General features: G+C 40.9%; 2 protein-coding genes across 6 annotated transcripts in view; both read right to left on the bottom strand.

Annotated features, from left to right (window-relative positions):
* Nucleotides 1-326: 326 nt before the first annotated feature.
* Nucleotides 327-14,733, bottom strand: C1H19orf18 (chromosome 1 C19orf18 homolog). 2 transcript variants are annotated; one of them, XM_049097435.1, is made up of 7 exons: nt 14,184-14,733; nt 11,805-11,870; nt 10,674-10,715; nt 7,769-7,861; nt 7,053-7,155; nt 2,222-2,388; nt 327-619 (listed from the first exon to the last, which is right to left on the bottom strand). In XM_049097435.1, exons 1-7 carry the CDS (start codon nt 14,302-14,304, stop codon nt 501-503), a joined length of 711 nt encoding a protein of 236 aa, XP_048953392.1. In that variant the 5' UTR covers nt 14,305-14,733; the 3' UTR covers nt 327-500. The 2 variants fall into 2 exon arrangements, with proteins under 2 accessions (XP_048953392.1, XP_025277139.1); XM_025421354.3 differs by lacking the exon at nt 14,184-14,733 and adding an exon at nt 11,993-12,987 and having other exon boundaries at nt 328-619.
* A 6,072-nt stretch (nt 14,734-20,805) lies between these two features.
* ZNF606 (zinc finger protein 606) overlaps nt 20,806-27,966 on the bottom strand; it is a 67,448-nt gene continuing 60,287 nt past the window's right edge. For all 4 annotated transcript variants that reach the window (XM_035701807.2, XM_035701812.2, XM_025421220.3 and 1 more), the window contains one exon: nt 20,806-27,514. In XM_035701807.2, coding sequence (XP_035557700.1) covers nt 25,542-27,514 — 1,973 coding nt within the window. In that variant the 3' untranslated portion in view covers nt 20,806-25,541. The remainder of the gene's footprint in view (nt 27,515-27,966) is intronic.

Genomic DNA, 27,966 nt, shown 5'->3' with positions numbered 1-27,966 from the left:
GGTTAGGGAGCAAGAAAAGAATATCCTAAAAACATTAATAGGGACACCTAGGTGGCTCAGTGGTTGAGCATCTGCCTTTGGCTAAGGTCGTGATCCCAGGGTTCTGGGATCGAGTCCTGCATCGGGCTACCCACAGGAACCTGCTTCTCCCTCTCCCTAGATCTCTGCCTCTCTCTGTGTGTCTCTCATGAATAAATAAATAAAATCTTAAAAAAAAAAAGGAGAAGAAAATCCTGGCAGTTTCTCTTTCATACTGATGAAGTTGGATTTCTCTCCTTTCCAATTAAGTTATAGTTATAAAATGAACTATGAGAGTGAAAAAGCAAGAATTTTTGTACATATGGATTTATTTTCTGTTATATACTTCCAGTTTTCTTCTTTAGAGTGCTCTGAACAGAGCTCTCCAGGAGTAAGTCATTCTCAGGTCCCCAGTTGTGGGTTGTCCCTGTGACTGTTGGCTCCACACTGGCTACCACGTTCTGCATTTCTTTCATTTGCTCTCATAGATTCTCTGAGAATACACTGTGCAGAGAATTGTTCAGTTTTGTATCCTGTATGAACATTTGTTCATTCTTCAATCTCTTGTTTTCCATACGCTTTCTTCTTTTGGATCTAATAACTAAAATGTAGACATAATGTTATTGAGATACTTAGGAATAGAGACAAAAGATATGAGGGGAAAACTTGGAAAAAATAAGGTATAAATAGAATTTTCAAGATATAATGAATGTTATTTGTCTGAAAAGGATGGTGGAAATTGAATTTTAAAATTATTTTCCCTCAAAAAAATGAAATTATTTTCTCACTTCTTATATACAGGCTTTATAAACACACCAGTTAAAAAAAAATGTCAGCTGATGAATGGATAAAGATGTGGTATATATAAACAATAGAATATTACTCAGCCATAAAAGGAAATGAAATCTTGCCATTTGCAATGTCATGGATGGAGCTAGAGAGTATTATGCTAAGTGAAGTAAGTCAGTCAGAGAAAGGCAAATATCATGATTTTACTTGTGTGTAATTTTTAAAAAGATTTTATTTATTTATTCATGAGAGACACACAGAGAGAGGCAGAGACATACACAGAGACATACGCAGAGAGAGAAGCACACTCCTCACAGGGAACCCAATGCAGGACTCGATCCCTGGACCAGGATCATGCTCTGGGCCAAAGGCAGACACTCAACTGCTGAGCCACCCAAGCATCCCACTTGTGTGTAATTTAAGAAACAAAATAAATGAGCAAAGGTGGGAAAAAGAGAGTGAGGCAATCCAAGAAACAGACTCTTAACCATAGAGAACAAACTGTTGATTATCAGACGGGAGGGGGTGGGAGGACCAGGAAATAGCTGATGGGGATGAAGGAGTGCACTTGTGATGAGCATCAGGTGTTGTATGGAAGTGCTGAATCACTATATTATACAATTTAAACTAATATTACACTGTATGTTAACTCACTGGAAAATAAAAAGTTTTTTTTTTAAATGCAGAAAAGTTATACTTCAATGTAAAGAAAAGACATTGAAAAAATATTTCCTAATGGTAAACTAGGGGCTTGCATCAGTAAGCACTGCTGATCACTGTGTTCCTGGCCTCTAGCCTTTCTCTGACCATCTGTGTCTGGGGATGTCAGAGAGGAGATCCATACCAGGAATGCCTCCATGGTTGAATCAGACACCACACTCTACATATTTTTGCTGTAGAATTTTTTAAATTGAGAATCCAAGAATCTCAGAACTTCTATAAAATCAGGTGTATATGAACACACATCCTGCCTTCTCCTCACAAAAACTTGCAGGCGTGGTGAGCATCTCTCACACAAGGGTCTGTTTTCTGGGCCTGGATCCTGTTTCCACATCAGAGGGAGGCCAACTGTGACAGAGAGACACCTGTCTGTGTTCTAGACTCAGGAATAACACCACACTGTAAAGTGTGTTAAAGGGAAATGTGTAGTCTGGGGAAAGTTTTGTCCCCTGAACTCTGCTTCTGGTCCTTGGAATTACCTCACAAAAGGGACCAAGCAACTCGTGGCTGTTTGCTCTCTGTGTAATGTGATGAAAACAGTTCATTTCTGTAGGTCTGACTGTAAACATTTGCTTTTATTACCTCAAACTCCATTAAGTCTCTCCTAGCTTTGTCTTTGAAAAACAAACCATCAAATCCAGCTCAGTTTTCATGTGACTCTGCATCTGACATGATAAACTGGTGGGTTAATTACCTGAGTGAATGAACTTTTCCAGCTCTTTCTCATTCTCTGGAAGTAGGTAGGTGGACTCATCCTGGCTCTCATCCTCAGAGACCTCGTCCTCATCTTCCAGAAATGGTATCCTGACATTGTTATAAAGCCACACCAGTTGCTGTCTTTCCTCAGCCTGGACCAGCCGACTGGAGAATAATGTGGATGAATTTAAGAGCACAATTTTCACGGTAAATCATTACATCTTAATCCTGTGATCTTCAACTGGAAACAAGTCACTGGTACATGGTGGTAGTCAGGGGAGGGAGGCAGAAGCAGATTGGGCTCTGGTGTGTACTGATAGGAAGAAGATGGGCAAGGATGCCCAATGTGGCTCAGGGCCAGCATTAGATGAGGGGAATAGGAACTCATGGGGGGCACAAAATAATATAAGAATATAATAATGTCTTCTTTTTAGGCTAAATAATATCTTTTTTAAAAAGATTTATTTATTTATTTATTCATGATAAACACACACACACACACACACACACACACACACACACACACACACGGCGGGGCGGGGGGCGGAGACACAGGCAGAGGGAGAAGCAGGCTCCATGCCGGGAGCCCGATGTGGGACTCGATCCCGGGACTCCAGGATCATACCCTGGGCCAAATGCAGGTGCCAAACCGCCAAGCCACCCAGGGATCCCTAGGCTAAATAATATCTTAATGCAATATTTTACAAAAGAAAAATGAATGCCAAGAAATCCACGATGAACAAAATATCAACATTTTAAATAAAGTCCATCTAGGTATTACTGATTTTTCCTTTTGCTCACCCTCTGAAATAGCTTGACCTGGCACTGTTACTGATCCTGTATTTAAAATGGTGGTATTTTGTTCATTGTGGATATTTTGTTAAATAAATTTAGATTTTATAAAATATTGCCTTCAAATATTATTCATTTTGGGGCACCTGGGTGGCCCAGTTGGTTAGGCATCTGCCTTCAGCTTAGGTCATGATTCCAGTTCCTAGGATCATGCCCCACATTGGGCTCCCTGCTCCATGGGAAGCCAGCTTCTTCCTCTCCCTCTGTTGCTCCCCTTGGTTGTGCTATCAAATAAATAAATAAAATCTTTAAAATAAAATAAAATACTATTCATCTTGATGACTGAGTTTTTTGGCACCCTCTTAAATTTTGTACCTGAGGTAGGTGCCTTGCTCACCCCACCCCAGATTAAGCCCTGGAAGTGGATTTTCAAGCAGCTATGTGAAAAGGGGTAATAGAATGCTTTCCTTTTTCCTAACATACATACCTTCCTTTTTTTTTTTTAATACCTTCCTAATTCTGTTTGATGTATGTAATTAGGAAGAACTAGGCTGATCCTAAACATCATTAAGAATAATTACCTGGGGATCCCTGGGTGGCGCAGTGGTTTAGCGCCTGCCTTTGGCCCAGGGCGCCATCCTGGAGACCAGGGATCGAATCCCACCTTGGGCTCCCGGTGCATGGAGCCTGCTTCTCCCTCTGCTTATGTCTCTGCCTCTCTCTCTCTCTCTCTCTCTCTCTATCATAAATAAATTTTAAAAAATTAAAAAAAAAGAATAATTACCCAAGGGACGCCTGGGTGGCTTAGCAGTTAAGCATCTGCCTTCCAGCTCAGGCTGTGATCCCGGGGTCCCAGGATCAAGTCCCACATTGGGCTACCTGCATAGAGCCTGCTTCTTTCTCTGCCTCTCTCTCTCTGTGTCTCTAATGAATAAATAAATAAATAAATAAAATCTTAAAAAAGAAAAAAAGAATAGGGCAGCCCGGCTGGATCAGTGGTTTAGCGCCTGCCTTTGGCCCAGGGCGTGATTCTGGAGTCCTGGGATCGAGTCCCATGTCAGGCTTCCTGCATGGAGCCTGCTTTTCCCTCTGCCTGTGTCTCTGCATCTCTCTCTCTCTCTCTGTCTCTCTCATGAATAAATAAAATAAATAAATAAAATCTTAAAAAAAAGAGTAATTACCCAAATCCTGGTCTTGTCCCAATGTCTTTATTACAATTGCAAGATGTGCCAAAAAAAAAAAAACTCAGTAATGATGGTAAATATTGTAGCTCAATACCTTAAATTGAAATGAATGAAAAAAAATCTGTGATAAACCAAATATCAAAATTTCAAATAAACATAGGATCCAATAGTGCTATGATGAACCATATGGGAACCTGGGTCAAAAGAAAAACGTGAGCCCCTTATATATGTTTTTATATATTTTTAATTTTTATATTTTTAAAGATTTTATTTATTCATGAAAGAGAGAGAGGCAGAGACATAGACAGAGGGAAAAGCAGGCTCCTTGCAGGAAGCCTGATGTGGGACTCAATCCCCAGATGGGGATCCCGCCCTGAGCCAAAGGCAGATGCTCAATCACTGAGCCACCCAGGGGTCTCTTATGTAATTTTTTTAGATTTATTTACTTAGGGTTGTATGGGTCGTTCACTTGCTTAAGCATCTGCCTTCATTTCAGGTCATGATCCCAGGGTCTTAGGGTTGAGCCAGGATCAGTCTCCCTACTTAGTGGGGAGTCTATTTCTCCTTCTGGGTCTGCCCCTCCCCTGCTCCTCCCTACTCCTGCTCTCTATGGCTCTCTCTCTCAAATAAATAAACAGAATCCTTTTAAAAATTTGTTTAAAGGGGTGCTTGGGTGGCTCAGTTGTTGATCATCTGCCTTTGGCTCAGGTTATGATTCTGGGGTCCTGGGATTGAGTTCCATATTAGGCTTGCCACAGGGAGCCTGCTTTTCCCTCTGCCTATGTCTCTGCCTCTCTCTGTGTGTCTCTCATGAATAAATAAATAAAACCTAAAAAATACAATTTGTTTTAAGATTTATTTATTTATTTCAGAGATGGGGTGGGGTCTGGAGGGGCAGAGGGAAAGGGAAGGAGAGTCCCAAGCTGACTCTGGCTGAGTGTGGAGCTCCAGGTGGGGCTTGATCCCCCAACCCTGAGATTATGACCTCAGCCAAAACCAAGAGTCCAACACCCAACCAACCAACTGTGCCACCCAGGTGCCCCATGTTTTTTATGTATTAAGTAGTTATTTTTTTCCAAAACATTAAAGAAGTTGATAATGTATTACCAATTTGAAAAGTAGCATATCAAAATTCACCTTAAGTTTAAATATTTTATCTATACCAGAAACAGAATTTATTATTATTTTACTTTCCTGGTTTAAATGAAAGCAAACTTACCAATAGTATTTTATTTCTTTTTTTAAAAATTTTATTTATTTATTCATGAGAGACACACGGAAAGAGAGGGAGACAGAGACACAGGCAGAGGGATAAGCAGGCTCTGTGCGGGGAGCCTGACATGGGACTGGATCCCAGGTCTCCAGGATCACACCCTGGGCTGCAGGCAGCACTAAACCGCTGCACTACCGGGGTTGCCCAACAATAGTATTTTCAAAATCTATTCCTGGGGCAGCCTGGGTGGCTCAGGGGTTTAGCACCGCCTTCAGCCCAGGGCGTGATCCTGGAGACCTGGGATCGAGTCCCACGTCGGGCTCCCTACATGGAGCCTGCTTCTCCTTCTACCTGTGTCTCTGTCTCTCTCTCTCTCTGTCTCTCTCTCTCTCTCTCGGTCTCTCATGAATAAATAAATTAAAAACTCTTAAAAAATCTATTCCTGGAAAAAATTAAGCACTAGAAATTACATTGAATCATGTACTTTGGGGGATATATTTTTCCTTTTGCCTCATGCTCTAAAATAGCTTGATGTGGCCCTATGAGTAACACAAATATAAAAGCTGTTGAGAGTTGACATTAGCTCAGCAACATAACTGGGCATTGCAAGTCCCAGAGGATTTTTTAGTGAATAATATTAGAAAACTCTCTCTATATTAACATCATTGTCTATACTAATGAAAATAAACTGAAAATGCAGCTACATAAATAGAGTGAAAGATCACCATGTTATATATCTCAGAACTAAACACGCTAGTTACACCCTCTCATTTGTAAAATGTCTTCAATTTTACCTTTAATCTTATTTGCCTTTATTGGACATACTCAAAGGTGGTCCTAAAATGAGTATCTTAAAAAATACCCCATACACGCCAACATATTCCTTGTGTTCATGCTCAATTCCAATAGATCAAATAATGTATTACTTCCGCAAGCTGTTTCTGATGGGATATAACAGAATCCTGGCACTGAATCTTGGAGAAGGAATCAGTATATCATTCTGGTCAGAATAGCATAAATTCAGAGTCTGCATTTTGTCTAATACTAACTCTAAATGATCACATCATTTGAAAGAGCTTGACCACAAACTTTATTTGTGCAAACAAGATGAAGTATCTTCCCCAAATGCTACTGTTTTCCCAGATAATAACAAATGTCTACTGAAAAGAGAGCAGTCACAATTTTTCTGCTTTGCCTTAGATTCCTGTCAAAGTATCAAGCTCACTTTAGAACATCACCTTTTGGAAGGATGGAAGCATCTTAGTGGCTTTCAAACATTTTGACTATGATCCACAATAGGAAATACATTTTGCCTCATAACTGTGTATTTGTCTGTCTGAAAAGTTAAAAATCAGCATTTACATTAATACATGTAATGCTTTCTAATATTTTCTATCCTACTAAGTTGTATTCTGTCCTATTTATTTATTATTTTTTTCTATTTATTTTTTTAAATTTATATTATGACCCAACATGAGTACGGTCCATATTCTGAAAAATGCTAGTGTGGAAATTTAGAAAGACTATAAAAATTTAGTGATTATAAGAATCATCATTATTACCATTGTCGATACTAAATAATCTAGTTAGTTTGTTATGTCTTACTTGAGGATGGTAAATGATACTTAGTATATACTTACTATATCACATAGGAAATAGTAATTCCACATATCAGGGCAATGCTGAAGGCTACGCACGCAATTACAATTACTTGAACAAGAGCAGATCTGTGTGGAATCAGTGCTGAAAATGGAAAGAAAAGTTCTCATAAAATTTCATTTCACTTATGTCTATCAGTCAATAGATTTGTTAATCATATTGTTATTCCAAAAGGGGATGGGAGACAAAATCAGAAGTACCATAAAAGATAGCATCCTTGATTTTTAAAAATATGGAGGCTAGATTGCACAGCCCGTGTGAACAGATATAATTAGAATTCCCGTGTAATCTCTAACTCCCTTTGCTTCCTCTGCCTCTTGTCCTTTGTCAAAGCCCTTTTTCACTCTGTAGAGACACAGGATCTCTGGCTCTGTATAGCAGCACCTGCCATCTCTGTAGCTGAAAGGAGAGTGGTTTTTAAAAAACTTTTATTTATTTATTTATTCATGAGAGACACAGAGAGAGGCAGAGACATAGGCAGAAGGAGAAACAGGCTCCCTGGGGAGCCTGATGCAGGGCTTGATCCCAGGTCCCCAGGATCACAACCTGAGCCAAAGGCAGCCGCTCAACCACTGAGCCATCCAGGCACCCTGGAGAGTGGCTTTAGTTTGACAATTCACATGTTTCTTTGATGGTCTCAGGGTGTGCAGTGCTGTGCTGAAAGGGTGTTAGAAATCAAGAATGCCATTCCAGGAACCTGCATTCCAGGTGTCGGTGTTCAGGGGTGTCGAATGTGCCTTAAAACTCTGGTTGTTCTTTATAGGGCTAGGTGTATCACCCTTCCCATTACCTGAAATTAAAAAAAAATAACCAGAGAGTTATCATTCATATCATTTAATTTTAATTTTAAATGAAAGAACAACTGGCAAAGTAAGTACATTATTCAGCCACTTGTAAAATCTGACACATTGAGGTGATCTTTGTCCTGCACTTGGCCTTCCCTCTCTCTGGCGCAGAAGGAGTTCTGCAACTAAACTAAAAACTTCCCTGAAGTTCACCCATCAATGAGGGTCAGGTGAGCATGATGAAAAGAACCTGAGCTATGAAAAGGCTAGTGGTATAAAATGCATAATTGTAGACCACAGGCGTGGAGAATGTGGGTGTTCACTCTATGATTTTTTTCTACTCTCCTATGTGCTTTCAGGTTTTCCCAATGAAATACTGGGGCAGAGAGAAAAAATGAGTTACAGAAGATATCAATATGGCCTCTGGGTTTGACCCTGGGAAGGTCATTGGAAGAACGGACTCAGGCAGTGCTAACAATGTGGTGGAGTTGCCCTAGTGACTTTAACAGTTCAACAGAGGACAGGAGGAAAGGAATTGAAGACAGTAGTTTTAGAAACTCTTGAGGAACTTAGTGTTGTGGGGGAGCAGTCAGGGCATATTCCAGAAGAGCTTATGGGATCAAGAGATGGGTTTTGCTTTCTAAGATGAGAGAATTGACAGTACATTCATAGGAGAATGGGAGTGATACTCTAAGTTGTGATACTACAGGAAATGGGGAGAGAATTGCCAGTAGCACCTGTGAGTTGGCAGAAATGGATACTGGCTCACTGGCTGGGGCCATCCTTGCCCTGGAAAGGAAGGAAGGCAGAGAACAACGGTGCAATTGCAGGTAGATGGGGGAAGGGAGATGCAGATACTCTCTTTTGACAGCTTGTATGTTGCCAGTGATGGAAGAAACAAGGGTGAGAGTAAGGTAAACATGTTGGGGGTTGTGCTGAACAAGAAAAATAGATGTGAAAGTCATCAAGAAGAAAAGGAGAATAAGTGGGTTAGAGAAATGAGAAACATTTTTAAAAAAGATTTACTCATTTATCTGAGAGAGTGGGCATGGGGGAAGGGGCAGAGGGAGAGAGAATCTCTAGCAGAATCCCTACTGGGCGCAGAGCCCAAAGAAGGACTCAATCTCATGATCCTGAGATCATGACCTGAGCTGAAATCAAGAGTCAAATAATTAACTAACTGCACCATCCAGGCACCCTGAGAAACACTTTTTAATAAAATCTCCTAGAAATGAAACTTCTGTGTATATTGACTATATTTTCTTATTTTCTGTATTTTTAAGTTATTTTGTTTTTAAGTAATCTCTACACCCAACATATGAGTTGCTTGAGACCAAAGTTGCACACTCCACTGACTGAGCCAGTCAGGCTTCCTATTTTCTATGTTTTTGAAACTTTGGTATTTGAGGGTTTGATCCTGGACAGACTGTCCCTCCCAGGGCTATTTCCTACAAATCTCAAACAACTCCCCTGTGAGCATGCCTTTGATATAAACCATCCAATCCAGAGCCCACACTCCTAACTACCTCTCATGCACGAAGCCAATGTTCCCCCTGCCCTAAATTATCCCAGGGCCAGGTGCTGGACAACTAGAAACCACTCCTATAGCCCAGAACCCACCATAATCATTCCAATTCTCCACTACTCAGTGTACCTACCCACGTCACCCATTCCTTCCCTTGAAAACACCAATAAAAACTCGGGGCCATGCTCTTCCCTCTCATCCCTCTGCTTCCTGCTTCTAGAAATCTGTGAGTATAATGTTCTTCCTTCATGAACAATAATTTCCACATCTGTATGTCTTATCATACCTGATTAAAAATAAATCTCAGGTATATTTCAATACTCTGGGCCAAAAAGTATATACATTCTTTTTATTTTAAGAATAGTCAATGGCCCTTTATAGAAGTTGCACTTGTTCCTAGCCTACACACCAGATATGAGATTATATACACTTGAAACTAACAGGATACTATGTTAATTATACTTCAATTAAAAAAAATGTTAGATTAGGGGCGCCTGGGTGTCTCAGTTGGCTAAGCATCTGACTTTTGATTTTGCTCAGGTCTTGATCTCAGGGTCATGAGTTCAAGCCCCACATTGGGCTCCACACTGGGCATGGAGCCTACTTAAAGAGAGAGAGAGAGAGAAAGAGAGAGAGAGAGAGAGAGAGAGAGATAGAGAGAGATTGTATTTCCCAACTCCTTTGCCAGTTTTTTAATGAAATATTCTGTCTACTTTCAACATGATAGCTGAAAACTGGAATGAATATTTCCTTTATTATGAATTAAGCTTCTTTCCATATAACCAAGCACTAAGAATTACAGAGAAAATTGAGTCTTCAATAATCTAAAACAATTCTGTCCTCTATCTCCATATTGGAACCTGCACTTGGGACCCAAAGCTCAGGCACCTCGGAGGTTTCTCTAGTGGAAGCTCACAGCACAAGTTGGTTTCAAGGTAAAGATTAGAATCCCAGGTCTCTTGGCTTTGGCAGTATGGGGGTGAACAGGCAAGTGAAATATTCATAGCTAAGCTTTAAAAAAATCAATAATGTGTCCAGGATTGCTGGATGTATTAATTGTGTTTTTAAGATTCTCTGTATTTCCTGATTCTTTGACATGTGCTATTTCCTAATCTTCTCTGAGTGGCATCATGCCTGAATCAACCACCCAGGGGGACTCCTTTTTCTAATTTGCATAAAGGGCTGTACAAATTAGTGATGAGCACTGTGGGGGTGTCCTCTGGAGCCATACACCACAACAGCTTTGGGAATGTCCCTGAATCCCCACCACCCTCCCAGATCCCTTGACTTACCATGATGCCTTGGGAATTGGTTGGGCATAGTAGATCTCGGAGCTAGAAGGCCATTCAAAGGAATCAGAGAGAAGAGACAAGTTTAAGATAGATTTAGGAAAATAAAGAAATAACTTGGTATTAGACAAGGGGACCTAATAGCTAAGATGGTAAATGCTGTTAATAAATTTATTACAATGCCTCATTGAAATATGTGATTTAATTTGCAATTTCTTTTGTTTGCATCTAGTGTATCCTTTTATGAATACAGAGTGTAAGAACATAATGCATTTGGCTTCTGGTCTGTTTTTGCAGTCACATGAGCTGGTTGAGGACCTCACAGATTTGAAGGGGTCTGTGGCAAAAGGTCAGAGAGCCAGTGCCAGGGAGGGCCCCATGGCAGTATCCTTTCTTCCTACAGAAATTAGATGCTATTATATTGTGCAGATAGCATTTCCCTTGTACAGAATAGAGGTTGTTTATAACTACCACATATCTTCACAAAGAGTTGGGGCCTGACTTCACCAACTGTCAAGGTCAGTTTCTCTGTTTTAGATACACAGAGTTTCAGGACTCAGAGTGCAAATCACAGAAGGCAGATGATGATAAAGAACATTTTACACTTGCAAGGCATCCGTATCTGGATTCATATGGGTCCACCACCAAAACATGCCTCAAATTACAATTAAAGTCATAGAGACACATTCAAATGATCCTGATGTGGTCTCAGTTTCTGTGTGTGCTAAGTGAAATGAAAGAGAAGCCTGGCAATTTCTTTTTTTTAAGATTTATTTATTTATTCATGAGAGAGAGAGAGAGAGAGAGAGAGAGAGAAGCAGGGACACAGGCAGAGGGAGAAGCAGGCTCCATGCAGGGAGCCCGATGTGGGACTCGATCCTGGGACTCCAGGATCACGCCCTGGGCCGAAGGCAGACGCTCAACCACTGAGCCACCCAGGCACCCCTAAAAGAAAGCACAGCTTACAGAGAGAGAATAATATAGGATTAATTTCCAAGCAATGCTTATGTAATTATATTATTGTATAGACCATGCTACTAACAAATACACAAAAAAAAGACACATTGGTATAGCAAATAGGAGGACCCCAGACTTTGGTTCTCATTTCACCAAATGAGTAATATAATGACTTACCTCTGGGTCTTGAAGTAAGTCCTTTCTGCTTAGTGACATTTGCGGATGTTTGTAGCTGTTTGTAGCCTTGAAAAGAAAACTCATAGCAGTGAAATGTCATTACCCCTTTTTATTTCCCATGAACTAGTAAAAACGATAGTTGAAGCTACTCATTAAGTCTGTTGCTAGTTCAACTGGTTTGAACTCACCTCCATAAGGCAAGCATAAAAGAATTGGATATTCCATTAAAAACAAAACTAGAATGGTGAAAGAACTTCTAACTTTGTCCATCACTCCAAAACTGTTAGTCTTTTATCATATGAATGAAAGGAAATATTTAGCTATAGTGCAGTATCTGCCCTCTATTTATCTGAGGAACTAAGAAAATGTTCCCTACGGAATGTTTGGGTTCTGACTTGGAGTTACCAGTGTGAGGTCAGCTCAAGTTGCCACCTGGATTTCCTTCACAGAACCTCATCAGCCAATGGGGAGATTAATGGGATGGGGTGTGGGAGGAGGCTCATCTGTGGATACAGATAAGAATGAAGCCAGGGCCCAGCCCTCAGTGAGTGTATAGACTAGTAAAGAGGCAATGAAGATTAATTATAATCCAGTGAGACACATAAAAGGCAAATAGAGAACACAGTAGGGCTCTGTATTCAGATGCCTGAATTCTAGTCCTAATTTCTGGCTTCCTAGACATTTCTGCTTGATCAGGTTACTTAACCCCTGAGCTTTCGTTCCCTTAGGTGTAAAATAGGAGGAAGAAATAGCACCTACCTCACAGGGTTATAATAATCTTTATTTTTAAAAAAGATTTTCTTTATTTATTCATGAGAGACACACAGAGAGAGAGAGGGGGGCAGAGACACAGGCAGAGGGAGAAGCAGGCTCCCTGCAAGGGGACTGATGTGGGACTCGATCCCAGATCCCGGGATCATGACCTGAGCCAAAGACAGATGCTCAATCACTGAGCCACCCAGGTTCCCAATCACTGAGCCACCCAGGTTCCCCATAATAATGTTTAAATAATATAATCCACGCAAAGCTCAAACATAGTGTTGGCACTGAATGTTAGTTCCTATTGTAAAATGGAAGAGTAACTGCAAAAAAGCAATTCAGTACACCTCCACTGTCAGGGTACTGTTCAGAAGCCCAGACCCCAGGGGTCGCCTCCAGAAGTTTCTTTAAAAGAGATTAATTGGGGCACCTGGGTGGCTCAGTGGTTGAGCATCTGCCTTTGGCTCAGGGCGTGATCCCAGGTCCTGGGATCCAGCCCTGCATTGGGCTCCTCGCAGGGAGCCTGCTTCTCCCTCTGCCTACTCTCCGCCTCTCTGTGTCTCTCGTGAATAAATAAATAAAATCTATAACTAACTAACTAAATAAATAAATAAAATTAATGGAATCATCTCAAAATGTAGACACAGGATTGAAAAGATACAGCATAGAAGAAGGCTGTCCCTTGTATTTGTCCTTTGTCCATCCAGTAGTTCTCAAAACTTCCAAGGTAGGTTTCAAGTCACTTCTACCAATCATAATAACAGATTAGATCTTCCAATGCTTGTAAAACCCCCTCAGATTAGAAACTGTTTCCACTTGCACGGTACACCAAAGGCCAACTATCCTTTCTTTCTTTTTTAAAGATTTATTTATTTACTTTAGATAGGAGAGGGAGGGGCAGAGGAAGAGGGAGAGAGATTCTTGAGCAACACTTTCTTGTGATGGGAATTTTTAAGATCCACTTTCTTAGCAACTATAGTATTACACAATATAATATTAACTTTAGTCACTATGCTGTATATTACATCCCTATGACTTATTTTATAACTGGAAGTTTGTACCTTTTACCCCCTTCATCTTATTTCACTATACCGTAAATTTTGAAACTTCATATTTTCCTGTTGCCTCAACATCCACACAGGCTCTGAGCACCTCACTCAGGTGACCAGGTTACCTAAGTGATAAGTCTGGTCCCTGCTACAGGTTCCCCTTTGCTCTCCCCTGAACACGACCTATCAATATTCAAATGTATCAATGATATCCTCTCCCACCTATTCTTATGTACTCCATCCTGGCCCCCAATAAAGGTACTTGCCCATGGATATTCACCTTCTGCTCCCCACCTGCTTCATTGAGCTCACTCTCTAGGTGACCCCGCTGTGCAGCCCCTCATGGGGTGCAGTTGACTCCTGGTGTTATAATTCTATGGGTTTGTTATAATTCTATGGGTTTGAGAACCTATAATTCTATGGGTTATAATTCTATGGATTATAATTCTATAATTCATGGGTTGAAATATATCATTAGATTTATCCAAACTGTAGTATCATACAGAATAGCTGCACTGCTCTAAAAATCTTTCCTAGAGATCCCTGGGTGGCTCAGTGGTTTAGCGCCTACCTTTGACCCAGGGCGCGATCCTGGAGTCCGGGGATCGAGTCCCACGTCGGGCTCCCAGCATGGAGCCTGCTTCTCCCTCCTCCTGTGTCTCTGCCTCTCTCTCTATATATATATCTATCATAAATGAATAAATAAATCTTTAAAAAATAAAAAAATAAAAACCTTTCCAACTCCACCTGTTCATTTCTCCCTCCACTCTCTTCCTGGCAATCACCAGTCTTTTTACTGTTTCCATAATTTTGCATTTTCCAAAATGTCATATAGTTGGAATCCTATAGTATGAAGTCTTTTCAGATTGGGTTCTTTCACTCACTAATATGTATTTGAGGTTCTTCCACGTCTTTTCATGGCTTGATAGCTCATTTCTTTTTATTTTTTTAAAATTTTTTTTATTTATTTATGATAGTCACACAGGGAGAGAGAGAGAGAGGCAGAGACATAGGCAGAGGGAGAAGCAGGCTCCATGCACCGGGAGCCTGACGTGGGATTCGATCCCGGGTCTCCAGGATCACGCCCTGGGCCAAAGGCAGGCGCCAAACCGCTGCGCCACCCAGGGATCCCTCATTTCTTTTTAAAAGCTATTATTTTGGAGGATCCCTGGGTGGCCTGGCGGTTTGGCGCCTGCCTTTGGCCCAGGGCGTGATCCTGGAGTATCCGGATCGAGTCCCACGTCAGGCTCCTGGCATGGTGCCTGCTTCTCCCTCTGCCTGTGTCTCTGCCTCTCTCTCTCTCTCTCTCTCTCTCTCTCTCTCATGAATAAATAAATAAAATCTTTAAATAAAAATAAAAGCTATTATTTTGGATAATTAGTTTGGATGTTCTTCAGTCCGCAGATTAGTGAAAACTCACATTTCTACATTACTGGGTCTACTCATGCAGGAAGCACTTGGATTGTATCTCGTAATCATTCACATTTTCATTTATAGCTCTTGAAAATATATGTAAATTTATTGCCACAGGTTTCCGTTCTTTTCATTTCCCCTCACCATTAAAATGTTTGTATGTTTACAAAACAGTATTCCCCCCTTTATGTGCCCTATGTACGGCTGGTATACAAGCAGAACTATTGTTCCAATATCTGCAAACTGTCCCCAGGCTACTCCTCGCAGGGACGCCGAGGGGCCCATCTGGGAGCTGTTTTTGTTTTTATAGATCTTATTTATTTATTCATGAAAACAAAGAGAAAGAGGCAGAGACGTAGAGGGAGAAGCAGGCTTTTCTCAGGGAACCCGATTGTGGGACTCAATCCCGCACCCGGGATCACGCCCTGAGCGGAAGGCAGACGCTCAACCGCTGAGAAACCCAGGCGTCCCTCAACTGTGAACTTTAAACGCGGCCCACCAGCCAGAGAATTTTCCCGCCACCCCGTGATCACTCCCACTGGGCTGGGAGAGAACCGCAGAGAGCTCTTGCCCAGGAGGCAGCGGACCTAGGGGAGAAGGAAGAGGTCGGCTCCCGGCGCGCTTCCCAGAAGCGGACCCGGACCCGGTGTCTCCACGGCCTGTATTGGCGGAAGTCCCAGAAGGCCCTGCGGCCTGGCAGCGGTCTCCGAGGTTAACGAAATCTGCGGCCCGCGGGTGGCCTGTGGGGAGGTGGACGCGGGTGGGCGCCTGAATTACCCTCCTGGTAGAGGGGCTGCGGGAAGAGTGAGGGCAAAGTCGCAGGCGTGAAGGCAGGCGTGGTTCCGGGAGCGGCGCGGAGGCCGAGGGCTTCAACGATGCTATTTGGCTGCTGGCGCTGGTATGAGGGAAACGCGCATCAGGCGGTGGGGTTGTCTGCTCCGAGCTCCCTCGATCTTCAGCTCCCCGGAGGCAGAACTAACTGGGGAGAAACACCCGGCCCTCCTTGCAAGGATGGGGCCGGCCCCTGCGGCCTCTCCCTGCCCCCGCGGTCCTCTGGTTGCCTTAGCGTTTTGCTTCAGGTTGAGAGTTGGTCTTTTGCTGTACTGGCGCTTCTCTTGATCGTCAGTACTTTTGCCATGATGTGGTTGATTTGTGGGCCTTGAGTGCAGGACCTTGTCTACGACGCCTGGGTGGCTCAGCGGCTGAGCATCTGCTTTCGGCTCAGGGCATAATCCTGGTCCGGGAATCGAGTCCTGCGTAGGGCTCCCTGAGGGCAGCCTGCTTCTCCCTCTCTGTCTCTGCCTCTCTCTCTGTATGTCTCTTGAATAAATAACATCTTAAAAAAAAAAAAAGGCTTTTGTCTGAAGGTATAACATTGTCTGAATCAGCAGACAGAAGTGTTCATCGCTTCACAACCTCTGCACCTCCTTGGCCGGAGCCTCCGTACCTCCACGCTTCTCTTTCCGCCAGGCCATTTTCTCCGTTAGTCCATTACCCCCACAATGGCCAGAGAGGTCTTTGTACACACAAAAGCCTTCTGTCCTTCCTGGTTGAAGCTGCTTGAGGGTTCCCAAAGCCCGTACAATAGCCTTCCGATATAGAAACGCCGCTTTCATGCATGGTTTCTGATATCAATGTACTGAAAATGAAGATGTCCAAGGATGTTTGTGAGTAACTGAGCTATTTATACCATTACCTTACATGTATTACACCTCTTAGCACCTCCCGACAGTGTTAAGGCACTGGAAGGTCCACTTAAGCCATGTGGCAGTTTACACCAAGTTCCAAAGGAATAAGCTCACAGCCTCCCAGTCCAGCTGGTTTACTCCCTGGAAAATGATAACATCCAGTAAATAAACCAGAACAAGTACAGCGCCAAGGAAGTTATTAAGCCTCAAGCTTTATTTTTCCAATTATTCAAAATCCAGAACAGTCTTACCCATTATTACCTCTGTATGCTCTAACAAATCCATGCCCCAAAGTTCTTCCATTTGGCCTGGGTTGTCTTCCCTAGACTCTGTTAGGACCCTTCCATTGTCATAATAATATGGGAAGATGTTCAGAGTCTGAGTTTGGGAATCACCCTAATGCTGATTTGGCCTTTAGTTCAACAGACATCTGTTGAAAACTTGCTGTGTGCTAGACACTGTTCCAGGTCCTGGAGACAGAACACTGAACAAGTGAAAAACCATGTCTTGTTGAAGTTTGTATCTAGTAAGAGTGATAAAGGCAATAAAAAGAGACATAACAAGTTGGTTATATTGCATGCTTAAAGTTGGTAGGGGTTACAAATATATAGACCAGAAGAGTAGAGTAGGGTAAGAGAATCCAGAATAAGAGGGTTCTACCACTTTATTTTATTTTAAATTTTATTTATTCATGAGAGACAGAGAGGCAGAGACATAGGCAGAGAGAGAAGCAGGCTCCATGCAGGGAGCCTGATGTGGGACTCGGTCCTGGGACTCCAGGATCATGCACACCCTGGGCCAAAGGCAGACGCTCAACTGCTGAGCTCACCCAGGCCTCCTAAGGCTTTGCAATTTTAAATAGAACCCCTTGGCCTTGGATTTGCCTGTGCTGTGTCCTGCTCCTATGGAGAAGCTGAGAGAATAAGGGGAGGTATAATGGGCTATGGTCTCTAGTACCTTTCCATAGACTTCATGTTAAGACAATCTATTCAAAGTTTCACAAATCAAATTCCAATTCTGGTCTCTACAAGCCCTATAGGCACCTACATGAGATTAAACCCAGATATAACTTAAGAGGCAAAAGATCAGGGAATATCAGAAATGCTAGAAAGACCTAGATTGATACCTGGTTTGAATGAGTATGTTGGGTTGTATGACTAGAGCAGGAGATAGATAGCTGAGCTGTAAGAATCAAACAAAAGGAACTTCTGGAGTTTGCTCTTGCTTCTTTCCTGTTTGCATTGGAACAGTATCTGTGCCCACAGCTGCAGTAACCAAGCCTCTGATCCAGGCTTCCTGTGGAGCAAAATCAAGGCAAGGCAGTAGCCTGTTCTTATGAGTAGCTGAGAAGCAGGCACAGACCACATTATCTCAGGCAAGTGTTTCTCCACCCTGCCTCCTCAAAGCTCTGGGATGGCTCTGGGATCACATTCCAAGGAGTTCTCTCATGAAGGTAAGGAGTCATTGTCTAGCTTTCTGATGACTCAGCCTCCCCTCTTAGGATCCATTCATCCTGAACTATTTATAGGAACCAGAATCTGATCCCATCACATGAATGCATAACAACCGACAGAACAGCCAGTGACCCCAAAGGAAACACACTTACTGGCGAAGGTAATAAGCAATTTTCTGAACATAACAATTTCAAGAGAAAACACACAATGCATTACAGCTTCCATCAGAAATAGAACAGATGGGGGATCCCTGGGTGGCGCAGCGGTTTAGCGCCTGCCTTTGGCCCAGGGCGCGATCCTGGAGACCCGGGATCGAATCCCACGTCGGGCTCCCGGTGCATGGAGCCTGCTTCTCCCTCTGCCTGTGTCTCTGCCTCTCTCTCTCTCTCTCTGTAACTATCATAAATAAATAAAAATAAAAAAAAGAAGCAAGAATGCTGAATTTATAAAAAAAAAAAAAAAAAAAAAAAAAAAAAAAAAGAAATAGAACAGATGGGATCCCTGGGTGGCGCAGCGGTTTGGCGCCTGCCTTTGGCCCAGGGCGTGATCCTGGAGACCCGGGATCAAATCCCACATTGGGCTCCCAGTGCATGGAGCCTGCTTCTCCCTCTGCCTATGTCTCTGCCTCTCTCTCTTTCTCTCTCTGTGACTATCATAAATAAATAAAAATTAAAAAAAAAAGAAATAGAACAGATGGACCAAAATTTTAAGTTAGTCTACTAAATATATTTAAAGAGGTAAGGCATGGTATTGCAATAGGAAGTGAGAATATTAACACATAAAAAGGGACCAAGTATAAATATTAGGTATGTAAACAATTGCTGAAATGAAGACACAGTAGAGGAAATAGCAAAATGGATAGCTAATAAAGAAATTGTCAAAAAAATAAAAAATAAAAAGAATAAATAAATAAAAATAAAATAAAATTATCAGCTAATAGCAAACTGAAAGAGCAAATTGAGGAAATGTCCAGAAAAAAATAAGAAAGGAAATGGAATTAGGAAACATAGAAGAAAACCTAAGAAATAAGGACAACAAACATTGTGTGCTAACATTTGAATAACAGAAATCCTAAAAGAGAAACTCTTTAAATGAAAAGGATGGAGTATTTAAAAACAAAAAACATAAATTTCCAGTGTTTTGCACATGTCCCAGAATGTCACTCAAAAATTGTTACTATACTATGACATATTATAAAATTTTATATTTGTATATTTTTGTCTAATATTATTATACTTACTATCATAGTTTACCTTCTTTTTACTACAGATGTAACACCATTTCTGTGTAAGGCTACTCAAGATAAAATCAGAAACATAGTAACTTGGGGCACCTGGGTGACTCAGTGGTTGAGCATCTGCCTTTGGGTAGGCTGTGATACCAGGGTCCTGGGATTGAGTCCCGCATCAGGCTCCCCATGCCGGCTTCTCCCTCTGCCTATGTCTCTGCCTCTCTCAAGAAAAAATAAATAAAATATTAAAAAAAAAGAAACATAGGCATTTGACCTTGGAAAGAACTATAACCTTTGTCAGATTTGACTATCCATGGAATGAACTATTACTATATTATAGTTCTTTCTTCTCCTTCTCCTTCTTTTAGTCATAAGTGAGAAGAGTTAGTTACTCCTTGGTAAACCAGGAAAATACAAAAGAGGGAAGTAAGTGTTAAAAGCTTAGAAAGGAAATACAAAGGCATGGAATCAGAAGATGGATTTGTGTGGGGATACTTGGTTTCCAAAGAAGTGTGCTAGAGCTGATGAGCAGAGCACCCTGGTAGATTAGTGACATGAATGGGTATAACTGACTGTCTCTGTACATAACTGTCAAGGACATATAAAAAGAACAGCGAGGGCAGCCCTGGTGGCCCAGCGGTTTAGCACTGCCTTTGGCCCAGGGTGTGATCCTATAGACCCGGGATCAAGTCCTGTGTCAGGCTCCCTGTGGGGAGCCTGCTTCTCCCTCTGCCTGTGTCTCTGCCTCTTTCTCTGTGTGTGTCTGTCATTAATAAATAAATTAAAAAAAAAAAGAACAGTGAAATTCAGAAAAACAAAGCCCACTTTGTGGTATGTGGCTAGAAGAGTCTTTTTTTAAATAAGGATTTTTAAAATTTTTATTTATTTGACAGAGAGAGAAATCATGAGTGTGGAGAGGGAGAGGGAGAAGCATAAGCAGACTCTTCACTAAACAGGGTACTTGACATCATCCCAGGGCCCTGGGATCATGACCTGAACCAAAGCGAGGCTTAACCAATTGAACCATCCAGGTGCCCCAGAAGTGTCTTAATCAAGGTTTAACAGAAATCCAGGCAGAAAGAGCCTGAAACCTATGGACTGGCAGGGCTTGTTCCTTGTTCTCTATATTTACCAATCCTTATAAAGCCTCACTACCATCATTCTGCTTCTTTCATTTCTGTTACCATTTGCCACTGACACAAAAGCATTGGTCTCAGATTTAAGCATATCACAGGCCTTTAAAAATTGTTCTCTCATCTCTTATGATGCTCTTCTCAATTCCTATTTTCTTTTCCTTATCTTATCCTCCTTGTGCAAAAATGTTTTGTTGTTCCTGATCTTTTAAAAAATGTATACTATCATAAAAAAGAGAAATTTCCCAGAATATTAAACATTAACGACATCAGATTAAAAGATCCACAGTGTCTTATTAACTTAAACATATACTTAACACAAAACACAACTATTCTAAGCCTAGGTTTTTACACAACATAAATGAAAACTTGCATATACAAAAGCTTTGTAGATGAATGTCTATAGCAATTATATTTACAATAGCCAATAATTGAAAACAACTTAATGTTCATCAACAGGTAAATAGAATAAGTAATGGTAGCACATCCACATAATGGAATTCAACTCAAAAAAAAAAAAAGAGAGAGGGGGAGAGAGAAAGAGAAGAGAGAAGAGCGAGAGGATTAAGCTACCAATACATGCTATAACATGGATGAGCCTCAAAAAAACCTCCATTATGTTGAGCAAAAAATTCTGGACACAAAGGTTAAGTATATGAAGAATACGGCGTGATTCCATTTATACAAAAAAGCCTAAAAGAGAATTCTAATATGTAGTGATAGAGCAGAGAAGTGGTTGCTCAGGGCTTGGGGGTGTGGGGTAGGGTGGGAATGAACTGTAGAGACGTGAAGGAACTTTTTGGAAAAGTGAAAATACTGTTTTGGTTGTAGTAGTGGTTATGAGGGCTTAGACATTTTCAACACTCATCAAACTGTAGCCGTAAAAGTAAAGTCATCAGCATACCAGTGGTATTTGAAGCCTCAAGACTGGACAAGACCATCAAGGGTGTAAACAGTAGGAAACAGGGCACCCTTAATGTCCTAACATTAAGAGGTAAGGAAAGTGGGGAGGAAACAGCCAAGGGGCCTGAAATAAAGAATGTCCCAGAATCAGGAGGGAAGTCCTCCTGAAAGCCAGCTGAAAAATATTTGTTTTGTTTTTTGGATTTTATTTATTCATGAGAGACACACAAAGAAAAGTAAGTTCCCTGCAGGGAGACCAATGTGGGATTCGATTCTAGGACCCTGGGATCACGACCTGAGTCAAAGGCAGACGCTCAACCACTATATCACCCAGGCATCCCTGAAAAACATGTTTTAAGGAGGAAATGATCTATTATCTATAATGCTATATCAAGGAAGGCAAAAACAATTGACCACTAGGTTTAGCAATGTGGAGGACATCTGGCATTGAGGTAGGTTTGGAGAAGGTTCAAGAAAGATTGGAAAGGAAGTAGAGACAGCAAGAACAGACAACTTTTGAGAAATTTTGCTTTCTACAACGAGGCAGAGAAATTATGCAGGAGCTAGAAGGGGATGTGGTATCAAGGGGTTTTCTTTTTTAAAAGCATGTTTGCATGTTGGAATAATCCAGTATGTAGGGAAAACCTGAAGACACAAGAGAGGGGAAACTTGCTATAACAATGCCCTTGAGCAGTATGGAGGAGACAGGCTCTAGGGCCAACCCAATCAGTTCGTATATAGGTACCAGTGGGAATGCATGGACACTGTGGAAGGTGGGTCGATGTTATGGCAGGATTCTGATTGCTTCTGTTCTCTCGGGGAAATAAGAAGCAAAGTCATCTGCTGGCAGTGAGCATGAGGGAAGGTTAAATCAAGGGGCTATTGGAATCTTGATACTAAATAGCCAACCAGCTTAAAAAAGAGATAGTGGAGGTGTTCCAGTCACTAGTAATGGTATAGTCCTAGGGATGACAATGGGAGTGAAGAGTGGTTTACAAAACCATGAGCACAGTGGTCAAAGAACTGTGGGATCACTTAGATGGATGATGGAATCAGGAAGTATTATGATGGAAGTGGTTCTAGATGCAGTAAAGCAGGTGCTGAAATCTTTGATATGCAGACCCCGAATAGCTGACTGCAATGAAGGAATCAAGAGTGACGGTCTCATGTCCCAAGAGTCAGAGGTAAGTTTTAGAGAAAAGGGAGGAACAATCTAGAAGCAGCAAATGAGAAAAGTGGGAGGGAAAGGAGCCACCCCCTGGCACTATTGTAAGAGACACTGTGCATAGGGGAGACCCAAGCTTCAACCACAACAGGAAGGTGAAAGGGGAGAGCTCATGGACAAATTAAGAATTCCAACTGGCCCCAGCAGAAGGTTCCAGAGTTCGGGAGGAGTTGAAGATGTGGTCAAAAGGGCAATGAACTGGGATGCCTGGGTGGCTCAGTGGCTGAGTGTCTGCATTCGGCTCAGGGTGTAATCCTGGAGTCTCGGAATCGGGTCCCACATCAGGCTCCCTACATAGAGCCTGCTTCTCCCTCTGCCTGTCTCTGCCTCTCTTGGTGTCTCTCATGAATAAATAAAATATTAAAAAAGGGGGGAGGGGCAATGAACTGAGCCACACATGGGTTAGAATAAGGGAGGTGAGGGGGCTGGGAGTCCTGAACATCTAAGGCACACTCTGCATGTAAGGCTGTGTTTTAAGTGGTAGGGATGTAGGGGGTCCTTTCAGGAGGAAGCAGAAGTCTGGGACTTTCTCTTGACTTGTGATGTAGGCTGGGCCAGAAGAGGCACTTTTAGAAATTATTTTTTAAAAGATACTAAGCTGGGTAATATATAATAACTTGTCAGGATGTTTATATAATATTGTATATGAATTATGAGATCCTTTCGAGTCCCTAAATCAGAGAAACTGGATTTGCTCAAAGTGTATTACATTGGGTACTGGAATACTATACCCATATAGCTACAGTATGACTTGATACGTAGTGCTTTCTCTTAATAGAGATGTTGCTAATTCTATTCTCTCTAAAGCTCTTTGCACAAATCTTTATCTTATCTCTTTATCTTTGCACAAATCACATGAGAATTCTATTCAGTTAATTTACTCCTGCAACATTTATTGGGTGACCACTATGTATTGAACTCTGAAAGGTATGGAATCAGACGTACATAATTATATGAGTTCCAGCTACAGGAATCAGATGGTGAGCACTGCCTCCCCACACCGCTAGGCCACTTTCTCAACTAACGGGGAATCATGGACCCTACAAGAACCAGATGAACCTTTTGTATCCTAGATTTCTAACCAATATCCTTGAAGCATATCCAAGGATTGTTGACTCTTAGTTATAGCCCTACTTTAGGGGAAATACAGGAAATATTTGTGAACTGGAGAGAAGCCACTTAAAACCCTCTTAGGTATCTTGCCTTTCAACTAGGAGCATTCAGAGCATTCGCTCTGATGAATTGGTGAGCTCCCTTCCCTTCTGAAGCCCCCCTACTATCAAACAATCTTCTCATGTAGAGAAGATAAAGCATAAACACTGAATTTGAGGGAGACCTTGAGAAATAGTGCTCCCATGTGCAGTAGTGTCTCTTGTTCTGTCCTATGAAGGCCAGTCTAAACCCATCAAGGGGCATTCCTCAGCATTGCCCAAATGTCCATTGAGTCTTCCAGCCATTGCTGTGCTGTAATCCTCAGGGTTATGGGTAGTGAAATCCTAGGGAACCCAGGTCCCAGAAAATGCAGTGATTCTGAATGTCCAATCCAGATTTCATATTCCAAAGGGAGGAGCTCTCATGTTACCAGAAATCATTCAGGATAGAGAGCCAGGTAATTTTATTTCTCATTGTTTAGGAATTTATGGACTTTTATTATTAAATATCTACTATGGAAAACTCAACAAAAGGGAAAAAATACGGGAAAAAAATCACTTGAGAGGCAGCATAACATAGTAGTTAAAAACATGACTCTGGAGCCAAACAATCTCAGTTCCATTTCTTAATAACTGTGTGTCCTTAGGTAGGCCTCTCAACATCTCTGCCCCAGTTTCTCCATTTGTAAAACTGGGATAATAATGGTACCTATCTCATAGAATTAAGGAAACTGAACAAGTTAATATTTGAAAAGCATTTAAAACAAAGCCTAGCACATAATAAGTGCTGTATGTGTTTGTAAAACTTTTTTAAAAAATTAAATTAACCAGGTTAATTTCTCCATGGGTCCTTCCAGTCTTAATCTGTATACATTTCTTAGAGGTTATAATTATAGATATATATGTACACTTTTGTCCTTTTCATTCCTTAACATTATGTATACTGATGCAGTGTCCACATTATAACTTATAGTGATTGCCTAACACAAATTACAAATGAATTTTCCAACAATGCAACCATGAGTAAACCATGGACACTGACACATTGGGTCATAAACTGTCACCTCTTGTTCCAACTTCAGTCTCATACTTCTAGGTAATTATCTTTCCACCATTAGTAATCTCATTTACTAATCTTTTCTAAGGTTAATCTTGATCAACAGTAAATATCCCACTTAATACTATTTTTTTCTTAAATTCAGATTTATAGTATTTCATATTCTATTCCTTAAAGGGCACCCACATCCTCCCTCTAAAACAGCAAAATCTGTATTTCCACAACTATGCAAAAGATGTTACTATAAATCTTCCCATCCATTTTTCCAGCTTGATGCAAAACAGTATATTTTCAGTTGAAAAGACTTTTCCCAGAACAAGGTTTTCCCCTTAACAATGCACTTTGATCCACAAATAGTTGAGATCTCTTACTAAAAGAAGTCTCATTCCCTACATTCATGTTCCATAAGTAGGACTCCTGGTGGAGAATTATGAGAGTTTGGAGTTTTCTTCACTCTAATTATCTGATGTTAAATAAAGGCTACATAACTGCTGAAAGCTTTTCCCAGTCTTTCCATTCACAGGTTTCTTCTAAGCAGATATTTTCTATCAAATAAAAGAGGAGTTTTCCTGAATTCTTACTAAAAAATTTCCTCTCTTGATTTATAGGGATTTTTTTTTCCTTTTTCAAAGTGTTACTAAATGTACAAAAAAAGAAAAATCTATCAATTCAATTCACAGTTTCTCTTCACTATGATTTCTCTGATGTTGAAGTAGGGCTGAGTGACCACTAAAGGCTTTTCCACAGTCATTGCATATAAAGCGTTTCTCTCCACTATGCATTCTCTGATGAATAATAAGAGAAGAATTCTTACAGAAAGCTTTCTCACAATGATTGCATTTGTATGGTTTTTCTCCAGTATGGTTTCTTAGATGTACAATTAGGGAAGAACTCTCATTAAATGCCTTCCCACATTCATTACATCTATATGGTTTCTCTCCAGTATGAGTTCTCCGATGCGCAATAAGGTGAGAGCTACAGTTAAAGGATCTTTCACATTGATTACATTTATAGGGTTTCTCACCAGTGTGAATTCTCCGATGAGCAACAAGGTGACAGCTCTGGCTGAAGGATTTTCCACATTTATTACACTCATAGGGCTTTTCTCCAGTATGAGTCCTTTGATGTCTAACAAGGTGAGCCATCTGGCTGCAGGATTTTCCACATTTATTACATTCATAAGGCTTGATTCCAGAATGAATTATTTCATGTTTAGTAAGGGCTGAGCGTTCTCTGAATGCTTTGCCACATTCCTGACAGTTGTAGGGTTTTTCACCTGTGTGAGTTCTCTGATGGGCAATAAGATGGGAGCTCCAGCTAAAGGATTTTCCACATTCCGTACATTTATATGGTTTTGCTCCAGAGTGAGTTCTTTCATGCTTACTAAGGGCTGAGTAATCCCTGAAAGCTTTTTCACATTCATCACATTTAAAGGGCTTCTCTCCAGTATGCATTCTCATATGGGCAATAAGATGGGAGCTCCAGCTGAAAGACTTCCCACATTCAGTACATTCAAAAGGTTTCTCTCCAGTATGAGTTCTCTGATGTCCAATAAGATGGGAGTTCCAGTTGAAAGATTTCCCACATTCATTACATACATAAGGTTTTTCTCCTGTATGAATTCTTTTATGTACAATAAGATGAGAATTCCAGCTGAAGGCTTTTCCACATTTGTTACATTCGTAGGGCTTTATTCCAGTGTGAGTCCGTTCATGTTTAGTAAGGGCTGAACGATTCCTAAACACTTTTCCACATTTATCACATTCATAGGGTTTCTCTCCAGTATGAGTTTTCTTATGCTGGATAAGGTAAGAGCTCCAGATGAAAGATGTCCCACATTCATTATATTCATAGGGTTTCTCTGAGGTGTAAGTGCTTGTATGTTGAGTAAGGAATGAATCATACCCAAAGACTTTCTCCCATTCATTGTATTTATATGCTTTCTCTACAGTACCAATTTTTTGATGTTCCATAAATGATGAGAAATAAAAGATATTCTCATATTCTTTGTAATCATACTGGTTTTCTCCAATATGAAGTCGTGGATGTTCATTAAATGAAGGGCTCTGGTTAAAGATTTGATGGCATTCCTTATATTCATAGAGTTTTTCTCCTGTATGCATTCCCTTATGATCACCAAAATGTAGAAAATGATTGAAAGATTTAACAGCATCTGCACACTTGAGAAGATTATCTTCAGTTTGGATCCTTTCAGGCTGAATAGGTTGTATGGATTGGTGGAAGGCTTTGTCATAATCATGACTTCCACAGGTAATCTTATCTGCATACATTATTGAATTACACTGCCAGCTTTCAGCATTTGTATCAGGCTTATAGAAATGTTCTATTTGAGAAACTCTCTGAGATGGAACAAAATTTAAGTTCTGGCTACACTCTGCTCCAAGTTCACAGAATTCAGAACCTCTTTGAGAGAGTACTTGCTTTTGCATGAAGAACATTTGCCTCATAGCTGTACTCTGGTTCATGTGATACATTTCTAATTGGTCTTTACATCCCAAGACTTCTAACCTGGAGAACCAAGGATCATCCCATATGTATCTTTCCAACTTCATCCTATGGGATTGTTCTTCTTCAAAAATGCTTTGGGTTGGGATCAATGCTTTGCTTTCAAGATTTCTCATCCATTCTGAAATAATCAGAAAAAAGAGCAATGAGAGCAGAAAAAAAAACTTCTAGGAAGAACAAAGTGAAAAAATGAGATTTATTGTCCATATTATTGAAAAGGCAAATGTGAATTTATTTTCAAAAATATTTGTAACACAACGATCACAACAGGGAAAAGGAGAATAGTGAAAAGTAAACAAACAAAAAGAATGTTAACCAGAATAAGTGTGTACTGGAAACCAATAAAAACCATTTAGGGGTATTTTCTCATGGAAAGAAGACCAGAATAAGGATGTGCAATAAAGAGTTAACTGCATGCCTGAATTGCTCAAACTTTGCACATTCCCACAAAGGCCTGTTTCATGACCAGCCTTCGGCCAACTACTAGGAATTTAGGTCTTGAAATGGTCTAAGAGTGTTTTGTGTGCTTGAGACGTTAAAGCCCACTGTCTCCATATCTCTAAACAGTCTATA

The sequence above is a fragment of the Canis lupus genome, chromosome 1 (assembly GCF_003254725.2).
Source record: "Canis lupus dingo isolate Sandy chromosome 1, ASM325472v2, whole genome shotgun sequence".
Taxonomy (NCBI): Eukaryota; Metazoa; Chordata; class Mammalia; order Carnivora; family Canidae; genus Canis; species Canis lupus.
Note: the sequence above shows the minus strand (reverse complement) of the source record. Positions and strands in the feature narration are given on the sequence as shown.